The sequence below is a fragment of the Mixophyes fleayi genome, chromosome 1, assembly GCF_038048845.1.
Source record: "Mixophyes fleayi isolate aMixFle1 chromosome 1, aMixFle1.hap1, whole genome shotgun sequence".
In the NCBI taxonomy this organism is placed as follows: Eukaryota; Metazoa; Chordata; class Amphibia; order Anura; family Limnodynastidae; genus Mixophyes; species Mixophyes fleayi.
The window spans coordinates 382,079,348-382,106,548 of record NC_134402.1 but is presented as its reverse complement, the minus strand read 5'-3'; the positions used below and the strand labels follow the sequence as shown (position 1 = coordinate 382,106,548).

General features: G+C 38.3%; 1 protein-coding gene across 1 annotated transcript; it reads right to left on the bottom strand.

Annotated features, from left to right (window-relative positions):
* On the bottom strand, positions 1-27,201 carry REEP5 (receptor accessory protein 5). Its single transcript, XM_075179763.1, has 5 exons — positions 26,936-27,201; positions 22,115-22,208; positions 8,780-8,918; positions 3,061-3,229; positions 1-430 (listed from the first exon to the last, which is right to left on the bottom strand). Exons 1-5 carry the CDS (start codon positions 27,051-27,053, stop codon positions 381-383), a joined length of 570 nt encoding a protein of 189 aa, XP_075035864.1. The 5' UTR covers positions 27,054-27,201; the 3' UTR covers positions 1-380.

Here is a 27,201-nt window from a genome sequence, read left to right as displayed (position 1 = left end):
TGGGTGTTCAGTATGGTTACTTTGTTTTATTCAGGACCATTAAATGCATGACAAAAACATTACATTTAAAAGGCTCCCCACATTTATTTTATTGAAGCTTTGGACACTTGATGGCTTTTAAATAAAAATGCTCACCTCCCGCTACAGACAACAGCAAATAGTACAACTACGTCAACACATTCTTTTCTTCATATCAAAAACAGGTTTTCAAGGCAATATTAATGCCCCTCAGCACCAGTGAGGTCTGAAACCCAGAGCACCCCAGTCAATGGTCAGCGAGGTGTTCCAGGCCCCCTGGCAGAGGAGGAGTATAAATGATACCACTGCCCCATATAATAGGTATCTGCTTATAAGGGACGGCTTCATCCAGATAATCAGGTTTAGGTGCTTTTCTTCTCATCACCGAGCAAATTCACTGTGGCCCGTTTAGCTACATTCATACAGAAGAGAGAAAAACAACTAGATCAAAATTCTATATCTGTACAATGTAACATGCAATCATAAATATAGACACGCATTTTAGGTAAATGTTCATTTCCTCCCACATTACATTGAGAACCAAGGGCCTGATTCATTAAGGATCTTAACTTGAGAAACTTCTTATTTCAGTCTCCTGGACAAAACCATGTTACAATGCAAGGGGTGCAAATTAGTATTTTGTTTTGCTCATAAGTTAAATACTGACTGTTTTTTCATGTAGCACACAAATACTTGATAGCTTATTTGTACACTGAAATTTTAAAGTTGATATTTGTGTGCTACATGAAAAAACAGTCAGTATTTAACTTATGAGCAAAACAAAATACTAATTTGCACCCCTTGCATTGTAACATGGTTTTGTCCAGGAGACTAAAATAAGAAGTTTCTCAAGTTAAGATCCTTACTGAATCAGGTCCCAAGTCATTATTGTAAGGCAGAGATAACAAGGGGAACTCTGCCCACTTTACTTTATTTGTAACCTCTAACTAATCATAAGTTCCTTATGCATAAATTATTCTTCATTTTCTTAAATATTCAAGGAGGAATATAATATATTTATATATATATATATATACACACATACATATATACACATACACACACATACATACATACACATATACATATACATATACATATATATAAATAAAATTTGTTTCATCACCACACTGCAATTTAAATAGTGCCCCCAATTCTGCAGTGCTGTCCAGAGAATATTTGTTATTCACATCAGTCCCTGCCCCAACGGAGCTTACTGTCCAATTCCCCTAACACAGACAGACAGACACACACACACACAATCACAGAATATGGATGCTAACAACTGAGCCATTGTGCTGCCCAACCAATGCATTAAGTCATTCCAATAAACTTATCACGATGACAGCATCTCTAGATTGCCTAGTAGAGACAATTATGTGTCTTCTGTTCCAGTTATATCTTTCTGCATGGGGCGATATTAACCTTTATCTATTTAGTGTCAAACGTGTACATGTCCAGCTAGAGTATCCTTAGTGATCTTGTTGATCCAATTGCCTAAAATCGTACATCCCTTTCTATCCACAGTACAACAATACAATGCCCTGTGTTTCAATTACGCAGTCCTTATTGAAAGAGTAGGTCGGCTTACAACACCCACTAACATCCAAGTTTGCTTATCTCCTGCTTTTAACGCATTATTATAAAATCATGTGGCAAGAAATAAATGAGCTCAAGCATATTCCACACCGAGTCCACTTTTGTATCCGGAGAACCTTCAGGCTGAGGCTTGTAACAACTGCAGAATAATCAGGCCTGTACTTGTGGCAAATGTAGCACCTTGATAAACCTGTTGGTTTCAATTATATAAAATTGCATTTACAGTGTATATTTTATAATAAATATCGATGCAGTACTTCACTATGTATGTTCTCTTCCTTCTATTATATGAAGGAGTTGAAGTGAGATCCGCTACTGTAATTGTCAACCCAAGCTTCTCATTAGAGCAATATTAATTTTATATCCATTTTGGGCAGCCAGTTTATAGAAGCCGTTGAGAATAGAATGCCCAGACATGCCACAGGGTAGTTAGGTTCCGGATAGGTTACTATTCAGACACTCCTGCAGAGCAACCATGGAGCCTTCTGGGAAGTGGAGCCAAGAACAGTACAGACAATTACAATCCGGTCAGCCACAAAGGGAAAGATAGATACCTGCTTACCAAAATATAGTCACATTTACTTATCTCAAAGATTGCATATAAAACAGTGATGAAATGAACATGTATGATATAAATGCACATATTAACTGTATGCCAGACACAGAGTACCTGTTGCCTACACTCAGTGGAGGCAGGACTTTAATGGGCTGAGAACGCTGTGTATCCTGTCACTAGAAACCAATCACATAAAGTACTGCACAACATGCTCCTGGATATCACCAAATCCTACTGAAGTGAATGGATATATTCTCAGGAATACAGCTTCAGTTCACAAAATAGCTGCCTTCCCTTTATTTAGGGAACAGGTACAACTACAGACGTCTTGTAACAATTGTGGAGACTGTGTATATAAAGCCATTTACATTTTACATACACCAACTCTAAATTTTACAATTTTGATCATCGGGAAAAGGAGAATCACTAATTAACCAGACTAAGTTTAGTAATGAATACCTTATAAACAAACATCTTGTGACTGCAACCCTAAGACAAGTCTTGGGTCAATAAGACACCTGTGACATTATTTCTCAGTGAGAGGAAATTGGAATCTTGCTGAACGTCACATTCTGTAGAATGGACCTGTGCATTACAACAAATGTGCAGCAGACCTATAGCCCAACAAGTCCTCTGACATTTGTTACGGCTACTATATCAAGATGAGGCCTTTCATAAGCAGTCTTTAATGTTAATTCCATGGCCAACTGCTATCCTGTTATTTTGGAGATCAGAAGGAACACAATCATCCATGATAACACAATAATTCACATTGCATCCGTTTGTCATTCACCATTTCGTACATACAGGACTTGCATTAAAACAATAAAATATAGCAAAATATAAATACGAGGAGAGCCCATAAGATACAATCAGCCGTCATTTACCTTCTTTCCCAATAGTGTCCGCAGTCTCTGCAGCTTTGTCTTTGATGTCCTTCACCAAGCTGTCCATCTTCTTCTCATGTTGCAGGAAGAGAGGGCGGATGATTCTGGTGTAGAGCAGCTCTGCACCGTTCCGTGGGCTGGGAGCCATGCACCAGAGCAGGAATCCACACTGTGCACAGATAAAGGGGACCGTTAGTCACTGCAGCCAGATCTCCATCCTGCTCAGTTATTCATATACTGCAACAAACCCTGCTGCCGTTTATTATGTCACCCTCTCTAACCACCGGGTGTAATCTCTGCACAAAGGTACATTATACTGTATAGACTCCATTATAGGTCACCACGTTATAAACACGAATTATGATAAAAAAATAGTCCGGCGCTGTAACACTAAAGTCTATACTGGCTTGATTGGCCTAAGACCGCTATAACGCAGCTGATAAAAAAAACCTGTGAGTTCTATAAATTGGAGAAACTGAAATCAGCGCTGAAATAGCAAATTGGTGTTAATAAATGATGTACTGTATATACTTCAAGCTTGTTCGGTTTTGATGTTAAGATAAGGTATCTCTATGGACAAAAGATACTTGTGTATCAAAAAATCTTCGTAGTATTGTAAACTGAGAAAAAATGATCCACTGATAGGGAAGTGTATCAATCCCTACATATAATAAAAAGTGTTCAATTCTCAAGATATTTTAAGGATTAGCACGATAGAAATATCCTCCTCACTCATCAGACTATATCATGAGTAGCAGCAAACAACGGAGTGATGTTCCATGGATATTTGTCAATAAAAAGTCAGCGTGCCTGATATTTCCTAATGTGTACTGACGCGTTTCATCATACACAGATTATTTCATCAGAGGTAGTGAAGTCTCTGTCCCACTGAGGATCTTTATATAACCTGTCAGATTTCTCTCCTGCCGAGAGCTGTAGTCTCAAGCATGTCTTTGATTAGTTAATTGGATGTGAACCCATTCATTTAGGTTTCAACAGACCACCACATCATGATTCATTTATTAAAATTCTATACATTAAAGAAAGCGCCTCAATTTTCTAATTCTTCACAATGACATTATCATTAAGTGGAAATAAAAAACAATTTCTACCATAGTTTGAATTAACAAGCATATATGTATATAGACATGTAAATCGCCTAACACCAACATCATCACTTCAAGATGAACACTAATTTCAATAATACTATATATAAGGAATGTATAATATGAGAGATATAAATAATAATAATAAAATATAATAAATAAAATATAATAAAAATATATATATATATAAAAAATGTTTATCAATATTGACCATTAAGGTCACTGGGATAATATTATCAATATTAAACACATTGAAATCCAAAGCTATACTAACGTTCTAATACATAGGAAACAATTGGATTAATACAATAATCTCTACATATGGATTCCACATACTCGGATAAGCCTACATCAATAGTGCTATATAAACTTGTACCCTCCCCCCCCTCCCATGCCAAACAGTAAATTAGGAGGATCCTATGACATCTGACAACCAGTCAGTGTTTCAAAGAAAACACTTAATTTAATTCCACCACTTCTTTAAGTCCTGTATTTATTCAGAGTATCTAAGAGTTGGATCCAAAATACCTCCTGAGTACATAACTTCTTATAGCGATCCCCACCTCCAAGAGTGCTCTTTATATGTTCCACTCCACAAACAGACAGATCTTTAATATTCCCTTCATGTACCTGATTGAAATGTCTTGAGACACCATGGTTCATCCTTTTGTTAATATTTCTTCTTGTTCCAAAAACCTAACCTTAAGGGGTCTAGTAGCTCTCCCTACATAGATCATATTACAACTACATCTCAATATGTATATAACGTAACTCGTATTACAGTTACGGTAATAAACCCCTTGATGCTATATTTTTTTATCCATGCGAGTGATTTCTTTCTTTCTATTATCCAGATGGGAACAGGTGATACATTTTATATTCCCACACTTGAAACAACCCTCTGTCTTATTAGGAACCCAATTATTTAGTTGTAATTGTCGATCAGAGTCTGTTTGATCTTTTTTGAGAAGACTCTGGGCCAAGATGTTCTTCAAGTTAATATTTCTCTTAAATATCACCTTAGGATTCTCTGGTAACACCTTTCTAAGTACATTGTCCTGTCCTAAGATAGGATAATTCTTTTTAGGTATTAAATCATTTATTTATATGCATTGTTATCAATTGCTCATTATACCAGGTTGGATGACTTTTTATTGACAAATATCCATGGAACATCACTCCGTTGTTTGCTGCTACTCATGATATACTCTGATGAGTGAGGAGGATATTTCTATCGTGCTAATCATTAAAATATCTTGAGAATTTAACATTTTTTATTATATGTAGGGATTGATACACTTCCCTATCAGTGGATCATTTTTTCTCAGTTTACAATACTACGAAGATTTTTTGATACACAAGTATCTTTTGTCCATAGAGATACCTTATCTTATTATCATAACCGAACAAGCTTGAAGTATACAGTACATCATTTATTAACTCCAATTTGGAGCAGAAGTGTTATCAGTGCACTGATATGTATATTTCTACATTGTTTCAATTTGTTGTTTTTATTTTGAATGTTGTTTGAGAATTGAATCCATGCAAATGAAAAGATGTTCACATTTATTAATTAGTACTACTGGCATAGACTGCTATTTTAGCACGGATTTCAGTTTCACCACATTATAAAGCCAACCTTGCTATAACCACCAGATCTGGGCTGTGTTTTAAGATGTCAGTATAAAGAGAAAGCAAAGCATTAGGTAGGATAGATACATTAATCTATATTAAACACCCATATGTTATACATATATGTATACACACACACACACACACACACACACACACACATCATATATGTACGTTTCACAAAGCAACATCCAGGAGATAAAGATATCACTACTCCATAGAACACCATCTGCACTATATTTGTAATTTTGCATTTTGAGGAATTCATAGTTCCATGAATAGAGCTGGGATGGCAATGTCTCATTTACTCTGCTGTATGGTGTGCTTGGAGGAGCACATGGAACACTTCAGGACAAATTCTGACTTAAAATATCTTTATATTTAACATTAGGTGTGCCAGGAGTGATTTACTTAATATAAAGCATTTTATACACACCCAGCTGTTGGCTTACTATGAATAGATATTTACCAAGGGATGTGGGAGTGAGCATACAGTATGATCAGAAAGTTCCCACACAGAATGATCAAGTGAAAAGTCTAACTACAAAAGTATTGTAAGATATCTATACACCAGAATGCATTGATAGTATAGGGAGCACGAGGGGGGGGGGGGGAGGGGGACGAACGACCTAGTTGTAGTATATACATACACACACATGCACCTTATGTTCAGAAAAGTCAGTGCAAGTGCTTACTTTCTATATGTACTGTACAATGTATAGGACTGGTTCACTTATAAATAACTTATCGTATCAATTTATTTAAAGGAAATAGCGTAGGGCGCTTATTTATATAAAATGGCTGATGCACTTATTTTTTATATTGTGTATGTTTTGCTATAGGAAATCTTTAATGCTAGGATCAGAGGAGAAAATGTATTTGCATTATTTCTGAGATAGATATAGATATAGATAGATATATATATATATATATATCTCAGAAATAATGCAAATACATTTTGTTTAGAAAGTCTTTTGTATATCTTGGTGTAAGGAAATGCCTTGTTTGGGGTTTGCAACTTTTCTTGGGGAAATCTTTTCTTTGGAGGAAATGTGTATTCTGCAACAGTTGAAAGAAAGCACCCATGCTAATCTCATGTTGATTAGACCTTTTGATGTGAATGTCTAATACCCCTTAAGGGAAAGGAAGGGGTAATTAGACTTGCTGTTAGATGTCCACTGTGTCCAAGATAAGATGCAGGAAGACACAGCAAGATTTTAGGATATCACAGATAAGCATAAATATTGTTAGCTTTGCATTGCATGTAAATCCATGTTTACCCAAACAGATTGCATCCCGATTCTAAAAATAGCCTGTGAGGCGGTGTCTAAAACTGTATAAAAAGAGAGCCCATGTAAACTGAAATGTATCATTCTGATGTTCCATATGACCTGACCACTGATACCTTTAATCAGTGCAACTGTCCTTGTCAGGACACTTGAGCGAAATAAATATCACGCTCTGCTTCAAGACCCTGCTTGACAACTTCTTCAATATTGCTGTAATCCTGTGACCTACAGATTAGACCCAAAATCAAATCCGTTTCCGGCTGTCTGAGGTATGGACCCAGCTATCCAGTACCACCTCTCTGCCCGCAACCCAGCAGCTCTGGCCAGTGTAATAGGCCAGTGGGGATCCATCCACAGCACCCTGATCCATAGTAAGCGGTCAGGGGTACCAGCCAAGGTGTACCAGCAATGTGGTACCCTAGCAGCGACAGTTACCCCAGAAAGAATGTGGTTCTGGATGCCATAAAAGGAGTCCAGTGATGGCAGCAGGCTCCTCCTAATGCGACAGGAGGGGCGTATTCGGAATAAAGAAAGTGAACGGTGGCAAAGTAAGCCCAGTCGGTTCCCAGCAACAGGGTGGCATAGGCGGTCCATCCTGTCACAGTAAAAATGAATATCATGGTCAAAATAGTCCTTTGTTTACAGTCATCTGCATCTACAGGCCCTCTATATAATATGACCGATATCCACTCCTTTCTCTATTGCCAGGCAGCAGACCTGCTTTAATCACACTGCAGTGTTTAGCTAAGCTGTGGGTCTTTCATAGAGTTATCCCTTCTTTGAATTTTTTTACAGCATTTTTGTGGTCAAAGTAAATACACATTTTCTATTAATGAATGGGGCAGCCAGTCTTCGTTAGATACTTCCATCTAGTTAAATAATAATGCTAGTTTAGGTTCGCTCTTCAAATTTTTCCTTGGTAAAGTAGGTGTTCAGGTTTCATCAGGGTTATTGTAGTAAGTGACTGACTTGGAGGTTAATGGTCTCATTTGGTGTCACAAGGTAAGCGCTAGATCCCAGAAGTCTGTGGCTGCTTGTCCACGATGGTATTTTGACTTGCTTGAGATGGCTTCAGGAGGAGCAGTGCCAGTCCTGCATCTGCTACTAGAAGGTGGTCAAAAAGATGCCCAATATTTGCCCAAAGAAAAAAGGGTGCCACACCAGGTAAGGAAATCAAATGGTGCTTATAACAGTCAATGTACATTCATTCTAGCAACAGCATCAGAATGATAGGCGTAGACACAATATAAAATATGTTCCTATTAAACAGTGAAGTAAAGACATCAGAACTCAATTAATATTTGTTTATGCAATCAGTGACTTTTGATGTCCTTTATAATGAAGATTGACAGATACATTGCCCTAGAAGTAGTTGACTTGCCTCTTCTGGTGTCCCTATTGTTTGTCATTGTATGACTTAATTCTAGCAGATTATACTGGCAACCTCACTGGTAAATCAGCACTTCTATGAATACCAGACACTGAAGAGTACACGGGGTGGGTAGTGTGTGAATTAAATTATATTTGATTTTCATAACAAATGGGTGCTACCTTGTATTCATTACATTATGCCACCAACTCCAAATTGTTTCTATCGATTGGAGGGGTGATTTGCATTACCAATACTAACTGCTCAGAATTTTGTCAGCTGATACACAGCAATAAATATAGTTAATAAATAGTTTGACCAACCTTAATCATGTAGTAAAAAGGAAACCAGGACAGGAAGATATCAGAGAAAAACTCAATGATGCTGAATATCCCGTACACCACCCAGTAAGTCAACCACTGAGTGTCGTCATCTTTATTCGGACTCTCGATTGCCTTGATTCTAGAGAGGGGAACAGAAACCCAGACAATTGGCACACAGATTAGAGAGCAGGTATGTTCACTAGACATCATATTACACAGGACACAAAACCTTTTCAGGTAAACGCATTCATTAGCCCTAAATAATCTCTAACTCTATAAAGGAGTTTTCGCCTTATATCTAATGCGCAGGCACATTAATCTGTATTATTGTTTCAGTATAGAGTAAATATTCAATATACAGTAATTATAGAGAGATAGTTGGCAAGGTACCCAAAAGGATTTCTTACAGTTTTTAGATCAGACTCGGACCATCAGTTATGCTAGGCCATATATGGTGTTGCAAACATCTTCATCAGCTACTTATAGAGCGCCACTAATTCCGCAGCGCTGTACAAAGAACTCACATCAGTCCCTGCCCCCACTGGAGGTTACAGTCTAAATTCCCTAACATACACACAGACCAAGAGTGACTAAGGTCAATTTAATAACAGTCAATTAACTTACTAGTATGTTTTTGGTGTGTTGGAGGAAACCGACGCAAACACAGGAAGAACATACAAACTGCACACAGATAAGGCCATGGTCAGGAATCGAGACCCCAGTGCTGTGAGTCAGAAGTGCTAACCACCAAGCCACCATGCTGAATGAGGGAGGTGAACACTCAATTATATCTTAGTATGTAGAAGTGCAAATGTCACAAGATGCTTTTCAAATGAATACAGACATAACTTGGGCTTTAAATACATTACCACGTCTTCCCTAGTCTCAACTTGTCTCTAGTGCATCACTCTCAAAAGGAACATGAAAATGTTGTACTTAGTCTGAGTTTATTTTAATTTGTTCATTTGATTGCAAATTAGTCTATTGTATGTTTTATAGCTAAACTATTATATTACATTTAATGTTTCCATCGATAATTGATGTATTAGGAGATGAAAGCTAACTTATGTCAGCCCTTGACAGCAAGTTACACCCTTGTCCAGTAATGACTCAATTATCACATTCCTTGAGCAAGACACTGATATTACCCAACCCTAAAAATGTCTCAGATGAAGTGAAGACGTTTAATCCAAAAATAAGTCGATTTTAATAAATAATTTCTGCAAAACAATAGAATCTCAATTAAACAAAAACTCTGGATCTTGAATCAGGCACCAAGAGTCCTTTATAGAGAAAAAAAAAGGATTTAAAATCTTGGTATTGCCGTTTACAGATCACAGATGTATTAGTTGAAAAACCGGTTCAGTGCAGGAAAAACAAAACCAGTTCAAACGCACACACAAAAAAATATATATTCATAATCATTTATATAGCGCCACTGATTCCGCAGCGCTGTACAGAGAACTCATTCACATCAGTCCCTGCTTCATTGGAGCTTACAGTCTAAACTGCCTAACAGACACACAGACTAGGGTCAATTTTGATAGCAACCAATTAACCTACCAGTATGTTTTTGGAGTGTGGAAGGAAACCAGAGCACCCGAAGGAAACCCACGCAAACACGGGAAGCACATACAAACTCCACACAGATAAGGCCATGGTCGGGAATTGAACTCATGAGCCCAGCGCTGTGAGGCAGAAGTGCTAACCACTTAGCCACTGTGCTGTCCAATATTTTAAGCACTTTCATAAATTGTGCGGTATGTTACACTAAATATTGATGGCTTTGAGTTAAACATGAATGATATAATGCAAATTTGATAAAAAATTACATATAAAATTGACTTTTTGGAGATCAGCATTTTATAGAAGTTTTTCCAATAAAAAAAACTACAATATCCAATATTAATCAGTTCAGAGATTCTGCCACTTAAAAAGGGAAATTACACCAATTGCACCATTTTTGAACTACATAAAAAAGGTATTCCCATGCTTGTGTCTACATTTTATATGATAAGTAAAATGAAAAATGAAAGCAGGTTACTCCTTTATCAAAGATGCATTTTCTTCAAAGTGTTTGGTTATAGCATACTACCAATGTATGTGTACGGTTCAACTGGATGTTTTGCCTAATTCTAATAGTATTATATCGAAATCTATAGTTTTATTTGTAAACACAAATACTAACATAACCTCTTTACATACAAACATACAAGATCAAGTATATATACATATACTTTCTTATCCCCCTTGCCCCATATTTGTTTTCCCATCATCCACTCATATAATTTAATTGCCTCTCCTGTAATTAATTTATTCCCTAGGGCCCTTTCCTGTAACCAATTATATTTATTATTCAGAATATATTAAGTATATCTATATCTCTTTGTAAAATATACAGTTTGGTTGCATGCATAATGCCAATAGTTTTAAACTTAATAAAATATATGTATAAAATCAATTTAGTGATCACTAGGAAAACATGTATTCTAAAGAAGAGCTACAGATATTATGAGTCCCCTTGGATTTCTATGACCCGCAGCCTTGTTCCTTTATAGGACCATGGAACCTGGTGGCTTTTATGTGCCAACCTGCTGTACTCTAATATCCTTAGAATTTACAGGGTTGGCTCCACTATAAACTTGTGTTGACTATACAATTATTATACGCACATATACAGGCTCATGTAGAGATGGACACATATGTACCCCCGCAAACAATGAGCGTACATCAAGGTGCTTCCAGTTGTGCATCACTAGTATAAGCACCAGAATCACATAGGGTGTAACAAGTGTGTATAATATGTGCCATGTAAGAGCAGAGTAACACCTGCCCTCTGGAGGGGATATGGGGCACCGCCTGTGCGTGCAGGGCCCAGCTCCTGAGCCAAAGAAGGGAAGTAGGGCTTCATGGCCTAGAAGCGCATGTGATTTTTGCATTTATTGTTTTTATATTGTTGTCCACCCACCATTATCAATGATAAAGATCATTTCTCTTACACATCCAGATATATCATCATTATTTAAATTATAGCGCAGAATATTCTATTTTTATCTATATTTAAACGCAAAACTAAAAATATACAATTCTATTATATATAAATTGTACTATTTAAAAAAACTGACATTAAAAAAATATTACAAATTAAATTTAATAGAATTAACTGTACATTTCTTTTGGCGTTTAAATATACATTTCCACATACATACACACTGTACTTAAATATTAATAAAAGCCACACAGTGTGTGCCGGTACTGACAGAGGAGAAGAGGGAAATAACCAGAAACACTCACACCCACATTGTTGTATCCTGACAACAGATTATATTGTGTCTCTGTGACCACCATTTCCTGAACAGTGATTGAGTAATAAGAGTATAAAATGTTACAGTAAACACACAACTCACAGTGTGACTAAAACAGACAAAGAAAACAAAAAAAATATTCACCAAAACTAAATCTACTACTTTGGGGAAACCTGCTGTGATTTTGTGCTTTGCTCATGGGCACTTACTGTGGATTATGAAGCAATGATTAGTGTCTAACAATGCCTCCAAGTCATCTTGTTTAATGATCTATACAAGCAGCGAGAGGCTGTGAAAGACATGAGCTAAATGTATGATGGGCGATTAAATAAAATGTTTCACTTCCATTTACTGCCGTCACCTCTTGTAGTAATGGGAAGAGGAAATTGTAGAACAAGTAGCCATATATAATAGTGCCATAACAGTCATACTATACGGTCATCTATATTCATGTATGTAAATGCTGAAGATGTCTTAGGGTGGCTCCGTTCTTTTCTATAAACAGTTTGCATCTTCAAGGATGAACTGAACATGGTTGATAACAGCGTACAATAGCTAGAGGTTCGCTACACAGGAAGAACAGATACCACGTCAAACATTTCAACTTGGACATACACTACATGGCCAAAAGTATATGAACACCCGAACATCTCAACCATACGCGCTTGCTGAGCATCTCACTCCAAAACCATAGTCCTTGAAATGGAATTGGTCTTTGCTCCACCCTTCTGGGAAGGCTTTCCAAAAGATTTTGGAACAAGGCTGCCGGGATTCACATCCATTCAGCCAAAACAGCATTAGTGAGGTCGGGTTTGTAGTAAACGTTCCTATACATCCCAAAGATGTACGATTTGGGGTTGAGGTCAGGGCTCTCTGCAGGCCATTTAAGTTGTTCCACACACTCTGGAAACCATTTTTTGATGGACCTCACTTTGTGCACGGGGCCATGGTCATGCTAAAATAGGAAAGGTCCTTCCCCAAACTGTTGCAGAAAAGTTGGAAGCACGCGATTCTCTAGAATGCCATTTTATGCTATAGCATTAATATTTCACTTCAATGATACTAAGGGCTAACACTACTTTAAATGTAGAAGATGAAAAAAATAGTGCTCAATGATTAGACCAAAGTATTAGCAGTTTTGATTGACTCAAATTTGTATACATACACAAATGCTTTCAAATATCTATGCACCAAATAGGCAAGAATTAGGTTTCATGTTACACTATGGATCTACTTGCCTATTTCACTGTGATACTTGTGTCTCCCGTACTGCAACTCAATATTGAGGGACCTTATCTCTCCTCTAGCGACGATATGATTAAGACAACTGGGTTGTGATATGTACGTCTGCAAATTAACATTATTCTAATACAATCAGCAAACATTTAACATTTTTATAGAGTTAAAAAATGTGACAACAGAAAGTACACATTATGTCACAAGAAACTTCCATAAATGCATAAAATAACCCAGATCTCATGCAAGTTTGGTGAATATATGCGACACTGCCATCATGATGGCCACAAAGTATTTTCGGGATTAACAACCCTGTTTTATCTATTCAATCAGCCAGCTTCTCCAGCATCAATCCCCCCACCTACAGGATACAAATCCTTTTACATCCCAAATTCTTTCTCAGTTCTATCCTGATTGACAAATGTCAAACACATGTTTTGCCCTCAATAAGTTTGACACCACCCACTCCCCTAGATAAAGTTTATTAAGACAGTCTTGCCTGTCTGCTAAACACACACACACACACACACACACACACACGTGGTAAGTTAATCACTTTTCACCAATAGGTGTGGCATAGCAATTTAGTTTCTATGAGACACCCAGAAACAGAATGTAATATACAAATGGATACTTATACCAGTAACAAATATTGTAGATCCACAACTTAAAAAGAAAATAAAAAAATATGTCATCAATGTGATGCTGCCAGACCCGGCAGGTTTGATGTAATATTTGCTAAAACTACAATTCTTGAAATATAAAAAGGAGAATATGACAAAATACAGGAGAAACTAGTTACATTTTGCCATGATTTGGGGACAATTCCCCAATAAAACTGAGGCACAATCTGCACGAGCAGTATCCTTCCTGTCTGCAATCCCTCGCCTACTGCAGCTGACTGATCCACCGAACTGACTACGGTAACACTAGAGAAGGAACAACTTAAACTGCAGATAGATAAGTGTAAAGCAGGGATGTCAATTTGAATAACATTTCTGCATTGCAACTATTTTCATTAGCGCCATCAATATCTGGAGGGCACATGCTATTCTCACAGCTGGTTATTTATCCATGACTTGCAATGAGTGTGAAACTTGTCAAATGGAGCATCAGATCAGGGTCTATTTCTAAGTAGGACTGCCAACCCAACTTTAATTGTGCGAAGGAATGTACAGTACAAATAAAAGTGTACATCTGCAGACCTTGGGACAGCACCCGCTCATCAGCCCCTTTTCCCAAACCTTACTGCTAAGGAAGTGGATAGGCTGGAAACACGCTGTTGCAGTCATCACTGTTGTGTGTGCTTCCAGCCTATCAGTGACTGGGAGCTGCAGTGTCATGTGATCAAATGCAGGCAGGGATTCTTCTAACCTCTGCTTCTACTATGCAAGGTAAGAGAAACATGAGACTCATCTGAAACCCTCTCTATAGAGGAGTAAATTTACGTTCCAGCAGAACCTTTTCCTTTTCCACTGCATTTCTATTTTGCATAGTACCTTTTGCACACAGGTTTGGTAGGATTTATCAGCACTGACTATGCTGACAAACTTTACACAGACTAAAAAATACCGAAGACCTCAGAGCGATAAGCTCAAAATACGGTAAGTCCATATCACAGACAGGCACCGTTTCTGGCAGGTTTATTTAGCTCCATATTTAAAATGCGATTTGTAGAAATATCTACAGTAAGAAATTATGTTACTTGTAATGACTAGTGAAAACGACAATTTTAAAGTGGCAATAGCCGGACCCATCACCTGGATTACATTATGGAGGTGGTGGGTCCGGCCATTGCCACTTTAAAAGCGTCGTTTTCACTAGAGTCATTACAAGTAACGTCATTTCTTACTGTAGATCTTTCTACAAATTGCATTTTAAATCTGGAGCTAAATAAACCTGCGGAAAACGGTGACCGTCTGGGATATGGTAAGTGCATATTTTCAGCTTGTCGCTCTGACAATCTTCAGTATTTCTTAGTCGGTGTAAAGTTTGTTCGCATAGTCAGTGAAGATAAAATGACTACCACCGTTGCACACTAAGCATTGATAAAAGAACAGCCACAGAGATTGTCTGTAGAGAAACCTGAACCTCAAGTTTAGCAGCTTTTAGCTCGGTCCCTGGCTGCTTCCTCATATAGCTGCTACAGCATTGACAAAGCAGGAGAGCTGCGACCTGTGAGGAAGCAGCCACAGCAAAGCACATTATGCAATCTGACAAGATCTCACTTCAGAGCAATGACAGAACACACTTTTTAATACATGAATGCTACATATACATAGCACACAAAGCAGTCTGCAAGCAAGAACATTGTGACACCTCTTAGTTAAATAATGAGGATTAAAGTGGCAGGAAATTACACCTAAATAAAGACTGCAATATATTGTTTAATAGGAGACAATAGTCATAACCAATGACAGAACAGAACGTTGTTTGGGTTCTTCTCTAGGGTGACAATCTAGAATATGTTGCATGGGCACTTCTAAGCCTGCATTCATATCCATGTACTTGTTGTCCAGTTTCCAGGGACTGGGACACATGCAAATGAAATGAAAAAGGCTCTAAAATAGAATGGATTGATGTTTATGACAACTCCTCTCTTCGGGTTGACAGCATTTTGCGTTGTCCTACTTAACATGTAGCAATTGTCAATCTTTCTTACTCAATTAAAGATAAAAAACAATATATATCAAAGCCCAGAGGAAGCCTTAGATAGTTTCCGAATCTGGCATTTGCCCCAAATGTAGGAAACCCAAAGTCACCTTGAAACATAACTTTTGTACCTGCCTGAAACTTGCTAAAGTCTGGAATAGATTAACATCTTTAATTATTTTTACCTGTCACTTAGAATTGCAGCATCATTATGAAGTATTGTATGGCAGGAAAGACCATCAGACCTTCTGGTCTTACCTTTATTTACAGTCATTGTCACGCTAGCAAGAAAAGCTATTTTAGGTAAATGGATCTCACACGTATCTCCAACTGTTATGGAAATCACATTGGAGCTACTAGATATTTTGTACCTTAATAGGCACTTTAAGTCCTCTGACTTAGAAAGGTATTAAAAGTATCAACACATCTAGGGCCTCATTAAGGATCTTAAAATGAAGAGGTATCTTTACTTCAGTCTCCTGGACAAAACCATGTTACAATGCAAGGGGTGCAAACTAGTGTTCTGTTTTGCACATAAGTTAAATACTGACTTTTTTTCATGTAGCACACACATATCAACTTTAAATTTCAGTGTACAAATAAGCTATCAAGTATTTGTGTGCTACATGAAAAAACAGTCAGTATTTAACTTATTTAACTTATGTGCAAAACAGAATACTAGTTTGCACCCCTTGCATTGTAACATGGTTTTGTCCAGGAGACTGACATAAGATACTCTTCATTTAAGATCCCTAAACTTTAGATGGTCACACACAAACTCAAATCATGAAGGTGTTTGAATGAACCAAATTGTTTGTCTTGAGGAAGTTCCAGTGATGGACCATAACCTTATGATCTTTGCTGTTTAAATTTGTGCTCATGTATTACATAACTTGCTTTCTTCGCTCCCCCCTATCCACTGCCCTTTCCTCCTATCCTTACCCTTTAAAAATGTTAAAATTTAAGATGTACAGCTCACGGTTTGTCTTTATACCAATGTATGCCATTATATGATTACTGTTATTTCTGTACAATAAATAGATGTTTTGGGGTTTTTTGTAATTTATTTTAACAAGAAAACAATACACCATACACAACCTTTTTGGATGCATTTTCCATGCTCTGCGAATGCATGAAAAATGAAATTAGTTGTGATGTCTGTTCCTAAGCTCTAGTATAAAGTGTAGCTCCCATACCTACAGTATACATTGCTCATTTTCTGCCCACCCAACAACCCACTTTATTTACAGCAATGGCACCAAGAGACAATTTTTACACAATCCTAATAAGAACCACAGCATAAAATACATATATGTACAACGCCTGCCTTGTCCTCAGACACCTCTCCTACACTGCCTCCTTCTCCAGAGTCACGGGGGTATTACCTTCTCTTCCAGCATAGAGGTCTCCATCACCTGACCCTGTCTCTTACCTTATTTCCCCCTCAGTCTCATGTTTATCCCTTACATCAGTGTTTCTCAACTCCAGTCCTCAGGACCCACTAACAGTGCAAGATTGCCAGGTGACCAGTGAAATAATTATACCACCTGCTACACTGCATCAGTCAGTAATGAATACACCTGTTCTCCAGCATGGAGGTATGGAAAACATGTACTGCTAGGGGGTCCTGAGGACTGGAGTTGAGAAACACTGCCTTACAGCCTTCTCTGCTCCCTTTCCTCACACACATCAATCCTCATCTCATCTGCCTGTTATTGTACCCCTGCTGCCCTTCACTGCCTCATATCTGATCCTTTTGTCTCAATTTAGCTCTCTGCTGTAACAATATCGCCACAGATCATCCCCTTCATGTCTGGTTTGCCCGTAGCACCCTCTTCAGCGTCTCCTATCAACTGTTGTCTCCTCAGCCGCTTACCTGAAGTCTGTTCCTCATACCTCATTCATACCCTCATCACTGCCCCTATCTTCTGCTTTACCTTAAAAAAAAAAAAAAAAAATTGTTAAAAAAAAAAGTAAATACGCTGGCCCTGTCCTTTCTTCAGTCTCCCTTTGCCCCCTTTTATTTCCAACCTGACCCTACCTGCCTATCCCCATGTTTTATATCCCTTGCCTCATGTATGTCCTCTTATTTCATTGATGATACCACTCTTTGCCCTTCTCTGTCCCCACATAAACCTTGCCTTCCTTATTTCTGGGACAAGCATGTGACCTGAAGTTTGCTCATGCAATCAAATCTATGTTGTACTTCCTTTCAAGTGCTAAATAAGGTAGAACAGTTTGAAGAACCTATTGTCACTTATCTATTAATTTGGGGTCATCAGGAGGCTGCCCTAATGATACAAATATATTCTTTAATGATCCACACATCAGATACAATACTACCAAATAAAATTGCCCATACTCAGCGCTTTAGAAAAAAATCACTGGAACACGTTTGACATTAACACGTGTGTCCTGAGAATAAACAGTTAAGTAATTTGGCAGACTAGGTGGCCACTTGGTCTTTATCTGCTGTCCAGAGTAAAATAATTATGATGCACTAATGTAAGATCCACTCTCCAACAATCTTACAAAAACTCTCCCAGAGGGTTTAACAATGTTACAATAACTCTCCCTGGGAACAAGTGCTCAAAATATATTAACAAGTGAACATTTAGGAACCAAAATAAGTTTGGATATTTCCTGGGGTAGGAGTGTAGGTCAGGTAAATAACTAGCTCAACAAGAGTATAGTAACCGGTAGGGAACAGACCTGTGTGGATACAAACTTGACAAATGCGGTTATTGATGTTGCAAACAAAGCAAGTTTAAGCCCTGTACTGGAACCTTTCCTGCATGAACCCTTGTCAGATTAAATTACACATGTGACAAGTACAGCATTGTGCTCTATGCAAACACACAGCACCAGGCACTTCACCCCCCGCAGCCACACCTCATCATTGTAGAATAAGCAGATGCTTTACACCAACAACAAAAAGAAATCATTAAAATAAATTCACCCAATTTTATTTAAATGTAACAAGAAAAATGATAACAAATAACAGAATGATGAAATCCATCACAGTCATTGATAACATACTTATGTGTAAAGCATTTACAATGACAGATTAAAAAATTGCCCTGTTCAATCCTGGAGTAGGTGGAGTACAATGGAAGAGATAGAAGTGCAGAGTTGTGAATTCAACATGTTTAACATCTTATTCTAACAAAGCTGAGAGACAGAGGTACACTGAGCGAATGACTAAAAAGGCCCTCTGAAGTGCATCTAGTCAACAAACAAACCTGTCATGTCAATCCACAGAGTACGACTGAAGTGACGGAAGAGAGCTTATTTACCTGTAATTTGCACAATATTCCTGACTAGAGATAAAGGGACACTTAATTACTTTGGTGTAAACATGATTTAGGAAGATCAGGACAGTTCTACAGAAGATGAGATACAGATTATCCCCAAGGAATGGAGTGTCAGCTCTTGCACAACATCTAAGCAACTGTCAACTTTTATTGCAAGTACTGCCCATCTGCTGGAGGTGTTCTAGAACAAAGTGAACTTTGCTGAGAAATGGTCCATTCAGTACGACAACTAAGCTATATTGATGCATTCGCGTTGCCCTATTGTCAATCTGGTTTTCAGATGGGCGTGTACAAGGGCCCTTCCCACATTCTAACACACAAATCCCAGGGATCATCATCATCATCTATATAGTGCCAGCAAATTCTGTAGCGCTTTACAATTGGAGACAAACATTAATAAAACAATACTGGGTAATACAGACAGACAGAGAGGTAAGAGAGCCCTGCTTGCACTAAGAGAGCCCTGCTTGCACACTTACAATCTATGGGACAATGGAAGTTTGATACACAGGGGCACATGCTACATCATATTGCACATTGGTTCAGCTAGAATGCAAAGGTAAAAAGTATATAGTGGGCTCTGTGATCAGTCACACAGCAATGTTGGTCAGAGGGTTGTTGTCTTGTGTTAGCTGTGTAGAGGGTGGTAATAGGGGTGATTAAGATGGTGGTTGAGGAATATCATAAGCTTCTCTGAAGAGGTGGTTTTTCAGAGAACACTTGAAGGTTTGAAGACTAGAGGAAAGTAATTTTTGTGCAAGGGAGGGCAGGGGCGCACGGAGCAGCACCGTTTCGCCAGCTCTGTCCTAAACAGCAGCCACGGCACTGTCTAAGAACCTAAACAGCAGCCACGGCGCTGTCTAAGAAGCGTCTGCGGCGGTGCTGTATACAATACAGCACGGCCGCGGACGCTTCTTTGACAGCGCCGCGGCTGCTGTATAGGACAGTGGCCACTTAGTTAGCGCGGGGGGGGGGGGGTTCTAAAGACTCAGAAACCCCCACTGCGTGCGCCACTGGAGGGAATTCCACAAAGTGGGTGCAGACCGAAAAAAGCCCTGTAACCGGGATTGAGAGGATGTGATGAAAGTGGAAGAGAGACGCAGATCTTGTGCAGAACGGAGGTGTCAAGTTGGAAGATATTTTGAGACAAGTGAGGAGATGTATGTCGGTGCAATTTTGTTGACGGCTTTTATGTTAGAAGAATTTTATATTGGATTCGTTGAAAAACAGGCAACCAATATAGAGACCGAGAGCGGCTCAGCAGAGCAGCAGAGTTTGCAAGGAAAATCAATCTAGCCGCTGCGTGAAAAAAATAGATTGCAGGGGCTCGTGTCTGATTTTGGGAAGACCAGTAAGGAGGGAATTGAAACAGTCAATGCGGGAGATGATGAGTGCATGAATTAAGGTTTTTGCAGTGTCTTGTGTGAGATATGTACGTATTCTGGAAATGTTCTTTAGATGTACATAACATGATTTAGATAGAGTCGATGTGGGGAACAAAGGATAGTTGTGGGTCAAGGATTACACCTAGGCAGCGAGCTTGCAGGGTGGTATTTATGGTAATGTTATCAACAGAAGTAGAAGTGTCAGGCAGGAAGCTTCTGTTTTTGGGTGGGAATATTATTAATTCTGTTTTTGAAAGATTGAGTTTGAGTTGGTGAGAAGACATCCAAGATGAAATGGCAGAAAGACAGACAACACAGATGGTGAGAGATCAGGAGAGGATAAATAGATTTGTGTAGCATCCACATAGAGATGATCCTTAAATCCAAAAGGTGCATATTAGTTTTCCAAGAGAAGTGGTGTAGATAGAGAACAGAGGACCTAGGACTGAGCCTTGTGGTACTCCACCTGATAAAGGAAGCGGAGCGAGGTGGATTCAGAGAAATTAACACTGAAAGAACGATTAGATAGGTAGGATGAGAACCAGGATAGGACAGTGCCTTCAAAACCTAGGGATTGAAGCGTTTGTATGAGGAGAGAGTGGTCAACAGTGTCAAATGCAGCAGAGAAATCCAGGAGAATAAGGAGAGTAATGGCCTTCAGTTTTTGCTGTGATCAAAAGGGATGTAATCATTAATGTAGCCTGGTAGAACCCTGAGTGAGAAGTAGGTGCACGGACATTAGCACCCACACATGTACACCAGTGGAAAGTGGCTACATAGTGTATGCAATGTTACACATACTAAATGATGAGGAAAACGATTTGCCAAATACATAGGGATTTGCACTTTTCCCACCGAGTGCATACAAGTATACAAAAACATCTCTTTAGTTACCATTGTCTTGCACTAAAGAGGAAATCTGGCAAGATAGAACGAGAAGAGTTGAGAGAAGATGTAAATATTATGTACATTTCTAATTTAGACCACTATACCCCCTCTCCCAAATATCAGTCTGACCCCCACCAATTGCACAACCCAGGAACCATATGTTCTGTCCATTCCACAAGCGCCTGCCCTCTTGTGTACCATTCGGAATTTTGTAAACATAAACATCATATGAGACGTCTAGACAATGTGTCAGCTCTTTATTGACTATGCTGTACCCAGCTTTTAAAATTAAACATAATAAACAGATAGAAAGGCTCAGAAATACAAAATATAAGGAAATAGATAAATGTAAAAGTGAGATAAAATTACACTTCCAGTATTTTCAGAAAACAGATTGAATAAAAAGCATTACGGGACAGAGATTTAAGAGTTACTTTCAGAGGAAAGATCTTATGGGAATAATGACACAAGCTAATTAGACACCATATCTGAAAACACAAGGAAGTAAAAAAAACAGTTATCTTGACATAAATGAACTAGGTAACGAGCACTTACGAGACATACGCCGGGTAGGCAAATCCGATCAAGTTGCAGAGTAGAGACGCCCCATACCCGATCACCAAGTAAACCGCTAAAATGCCAATGATTGCTGTTGAAGGGAAACAAAATAAGATACAATTTTAAAAAAATATATATAGACATTTCTGTGAATACCAGCAAATCAAACAGTGATCAGAAGACTTGCACACTTTTTATACACATTTTCTTGCATAAACTACTTGAAGTACATCCAGAACAAAGATCTTCTATTACTAAACTAGTGGGAGGAGAGATCTCTTTTTACACGAGTTTTCCAAACTACAGTCTCAAACTCACAGATGCCAGAGTGCTGAGCAAGCTTCCCTTGCAGGCAAGTCATCATCAAGCACGAATCTAAGAAAGTTTATGGCATATTGTTTAGATTTGCTCCCCACGATAGTACACAGGTGGGGCTGGTACCATACGGCATCTGTAGCACAGACGTCTCCACTTAAAATTTGGGAATGTGCACTAGTTTTAACACTTTCCATTCTACAGAAGGGGTTTCCATGCTTAATGCCACCATACCTGTATGGGACATTTTATTTTTTAATCTAAGTACTATTTACCTAGTCTGAATACGTTCCTGCTCTGCTGCTTACCTGCTACAAGGAACCGGATCATTTTCCAGACTGTTTGGCTGCAGCTTCTTACAGTGCACGTCGACTATACAAATGCCAAATACCTCCCTCTCTCCTCCTACACATGCAAATGACACGCATACACCAGCTCGCAGCTTCAGCTGTCGTGTGATAGCCACATGTGTTTCTCTCCATGTAAACCCAAGCACGGCTTTCTAAACCAGAACCGAGTAGGGAAAAAGAAAGGAAGATCTAGGTAGCTAATAAACAATGCGTATTCCAAGTTCTAAAATCGTAGACTTTTAGACTATAATATCTTCTAATTATAAATATTTAATTTAATACATTTTTCAAGTTTAATTTGGAAATACACAGTTGTTTCACAAAATAATTCTTATACTACAATTAAAAAAAAAAAAAATTTAAATTATTTTTATTAACTTGTCTGAGGTTTCATGGTAACATAAACAAGTATCAAAGTTGTCATATTCTTTAGACGTATAAAAGCCCCACAGTCCTGAATGGACTGAGGTGAAAGAACTACAAAACAAATAAACTGTAGACTTTTATTGAAAGTCCTTAGACATTAATAATAAAAAAAGAAGAGGGAGAGAAGAGAGAGAGAAAAACAGGAACAGTGGGAAGTCATGCAAGTCATAAGTGGAAGTTCAAACAGGTTTCACACCTGGAACGGTGGTTTTTTTTCTTTTAGCAACTGACATCGCATGTCACAATGCCATAGGTGTATTGTTCTAATGGCGTGGGGGAGAAGACACCTGCTTGAGGCTGGGATAAAAGGCAGCTACTGTGCAGGCCTTGACCTCTTGTAAGAGTAATGTGCAGGCCTTACATGATCAAATACTGTTATCAAAACAGTTGAAAAAAATAAATCCATGCTCCCACGTACCCCACACTTTTCTACTAAGTAGTCAACTTTGCAGGCAGGATTACAGGTAACTTGGCCTCACACATGCAGGTTTGGTTGGCAATTGGTTGCCCATTTTGGTAAACAAATACCCATTGTACTGCCCATTGTGTGGACCCCAATATAACAGATCAAAGCTGGTACAGTTGATCTGCATTTGGAGCAGCAGGGAATAAGCTACTGATAGCGGAGGGAAGGTCATAATGGGGGTTGAATAAAAAAAAGCACAACAACAAAATGTGAGAACATCCCCCTTAATCATTTCAGCCTGCTCTGGAGATAAATGAATAATAGCTAATAGGAAGGGAACACACACATTTTTTTTTTTGTAAGATAGTCATGGTGAGGATGGAGCCAGACTGGAGAACATTTGACTCCGGTCTCGGTCTGTCATTTTGTGGGTTTATGTTCTTTATTGTTTCACTTTTACAAGGTCCATTCCTAAATATATACACAACGCCAAATGTGAAGTGTTTTGGAATGTTATATAAAGGATAGTGCACCCCTTATGTAAATTATATGAATATTTGCAGCAAGAAGATCTGTACACATATAAAAGCATGGGGCTATAGGCGAGTGTTTTTATTCAAGTCACAGAAACCTTAGGAGATTTCTAATATCGCCATTCATAGTACGGAGTATATTATTTCTTCCAATGCACAAATTTTTCAATAAACACTAAAGAACTCACCGTGTACACAGATATTATTTGTAGGAGTTTATACATACATTAACATGACTTGTTTATGTTTGTATAACAATCAATAATCTGTTGAGGTGTAGCAACGTCTCACACTAAGGAAACCAATATTCCTTCTACAAATGTGCCTTAAATAATACAAGTCTTTCAATATGAGGATATAGCGATCAATATTACACATTATTGTACGCCAACACACATATATGGAAGGCAAGCAATACAATGCACTGTATTACCTAATTAAAAAGAAAGGAATAGATGGATTTCTGCATGTGAATAAAGCCTTGAAATGCTGTCAAACAAAACTAATTAACAAGGACTTGTGAAAAACTTTTCTTTTTTTTTCATTTAGTCTCATGTCTGCACAGCGAAGATTATAACACTACAGTTCCCTGTGACTCAAGTCACATGTCTTGCCAACATCAGCAACTGAGTTGCATAGCAGATATATTTTTATTGATAGTATGAATATATATATATATATATATCCATCCATTACTAGCCTCAGGTAATCAAGTCTAGTGAATTGGGGCCTGATTCATTAAGGAAAGTAAGGCAAAATAATGAGTAAGTTTTCTCCTGGACTAAACCATGTTACAATGCAAGAGGTGCACATTAGTTTATTATTTTGCACATAAGATAAACACTGGCTGCTTTTTCATATTGCATACAAATACTTGATAGCTTTATTTTCACATTGAAATTTAAAATTGCTGTAGGAAATGCCCTACCCCAACTATAAATCTGTCCCCACATTTTAAATTTACCCCCCTCCAATGCAACATGGTTTTTCAAAGGTGCAAAGTTACTCATTTTTTTTCCTTACCTTCCTTAATGAATCAGGCCCTTGGTGTTTAGTGGCTTTCTGGAGAGGACAGCATGCAAAGTTGAAAGCTATACGGTCCTCATTTAAAATTAGGAGTACATACAGTTAGAAGAGGATTTAAAATGTGTGGAAATATTTAGTTAGGAGGGGACATGTCCTAGCTCTACTCTAAATGGTAGTGTGAAAATCTGCCTAGTATTTGTCTGGTACTTATAAAAACAGGCAGCATTTTTCATGCATTAAAAAAAAAAAAAAAAAAAAAAAAAAAAATAATCCCAACATGATTTGTCCAGCTTAATTTTGGATTTAATAGCAAATCTGAATGAGTCCTTAAATGTTAAAAAAGAGCACCTTGAGAAGTTCCAATCGCAAATTACATTGTCAATTTCTCAGCGCAGAATTGCTTCTTGTGGCACAAATTTAACGCCTTATGGGTTAATTTATTCCAAATATGACAACATGACCAAGGAACGTACAGTAAGTAAATGAATGTACAATAAATCCAACCTAATAAAGAGGATATATATTGCATTTACAAATTGATATATAGCCCTGAGTCCAAGCAATTTTCTTGTGTTTCTGAAACTCCAGATTTCTGGCTGCTCACTTTCAATACATAGATCCTTAAGGGCCTGAGACATTAAGGAGAGCAAAGCTTAAAAAAAAAAAAAAGTGTAACTTTGCACCTTGACAAAACTATGTTGCATTGGAGAGGGGGAGGGGGGGTAAATTTAAAATGTGGGGACAGATTTATGTTTGGGGTTGGGCATGTCCTAGATCAACTTTAAATGTTCAGTGAAAATAATAAAGCTATCGAGTTTCTGTGTGCTACAGGAAAATCAGCCAGTATTTTTCTTACATGCAAAATAATAAACTAGTTTGCACCCCTTGTAATGTAACACGGTTTGTCCAGGACAAAGTTTACTCCTTTTTTTTGCCTTGCTCTCCTTAAAGACACAGGCCCACTCATGTACAAAAATTGTTGTTGTGCATGTTATATGTACTCTGGTAATATAAGTTGCCATATTTTTACTTCACTAGTTTTGGGTTTTATTGCCTGACAAACAAACATTTGTTACTGACTACATGTCACTGGTTCTCAAGTCAAGCAAGCTTTAGAGTTAAAAATCAGAAACGATTTTGAACTATAAATACATTTGCTGTGGTCACACTCATGTCAGGCTTCACAAGCAACTTCCGACATCATGGAAATCAGTTAGCACACTGGGCCCAACGTATAGATCAGAAAAATACAGTGTAGAATCCGTATAGTCCATGAAAGACAGGGGGAGTCTCTGTAGTTGATGAAGGGAGAGATAAGGCTGAAAGGACCATATGTCAGGTGTCAGCAGTTACAAGCTGGAATAACAGCAGGTGTTTCTTTGTTAAACTATCTAATTCTATGCAGTCAAATGAGCAGCAACAACTGGTGGTTGCAGATTAGCATTGAATGGCAACTTGTAAATCTATCATTACTGTCTAGAGAAAGGAGGTAATAAAGAGTATGGCATCCCCATCCAGGTGTGACTCTCTATCTGGGCCTGCTGACTAGTAGTCCTGTGTGATGTCCTAATACAAAACACAGATGTTGCCTGTTATGAGGAGCACATGGATCAGCTGATCTACTGAAGTGCCAAGAAGAAGGGCTGTGCCATGTAATGTGTCTCACCCAGTGCCATGTAATGTGTCTCACCCAGTGCCATGTAATGGGTCTCACCCAGTGCCATGTAATGGGTCTCACCCAGTGCCATGTAATATATCTCACCCAATGCTATGTAGCGCCTGTTCACCCCCGTCTTGGCTTCTATCTTCTCCAAGAGGTCAGTGCACACGTTCTTCTGGTGCAGGAACTTCTCGAACCCGTCCTTCAGTGCCGCAGCCATGCTGTAGATCCAGGCAGACTGCTGCCGCTACTCTGGGGATATAGGATTGTGCTCGGCGTCAGTGATGGCTGATCTGCCTGACACACGCAGGGCTGCTCCTGCTCGTCTTGATGAGAGGGGAGGGAGGGAGGGAGGGAGCGGGCGGGCG

Coding starts and splice junctions, on each gene's coding strand:
- REEP5 (XM_075179763.1), bottom strand. CDS start 27,053: ATGGCTGCGGCACTGAAGGACGGGTTCGAGAAGTTCCTGCACCAGAAG. Junction 22,209..26,935: donor CAGGCGCTACATAGCATTGG/GTGAGATATATT, acceptor TCCCTTCAACAG/CAATCATTGGCATTTTAGCG. Junction 3,230..8,779: donor CTTTTTACTACATGATTAAG/GTTGGTCAAACT, acceptor ATCTGTGCACAG/TGTGGATTCCTGCTCTGGTG.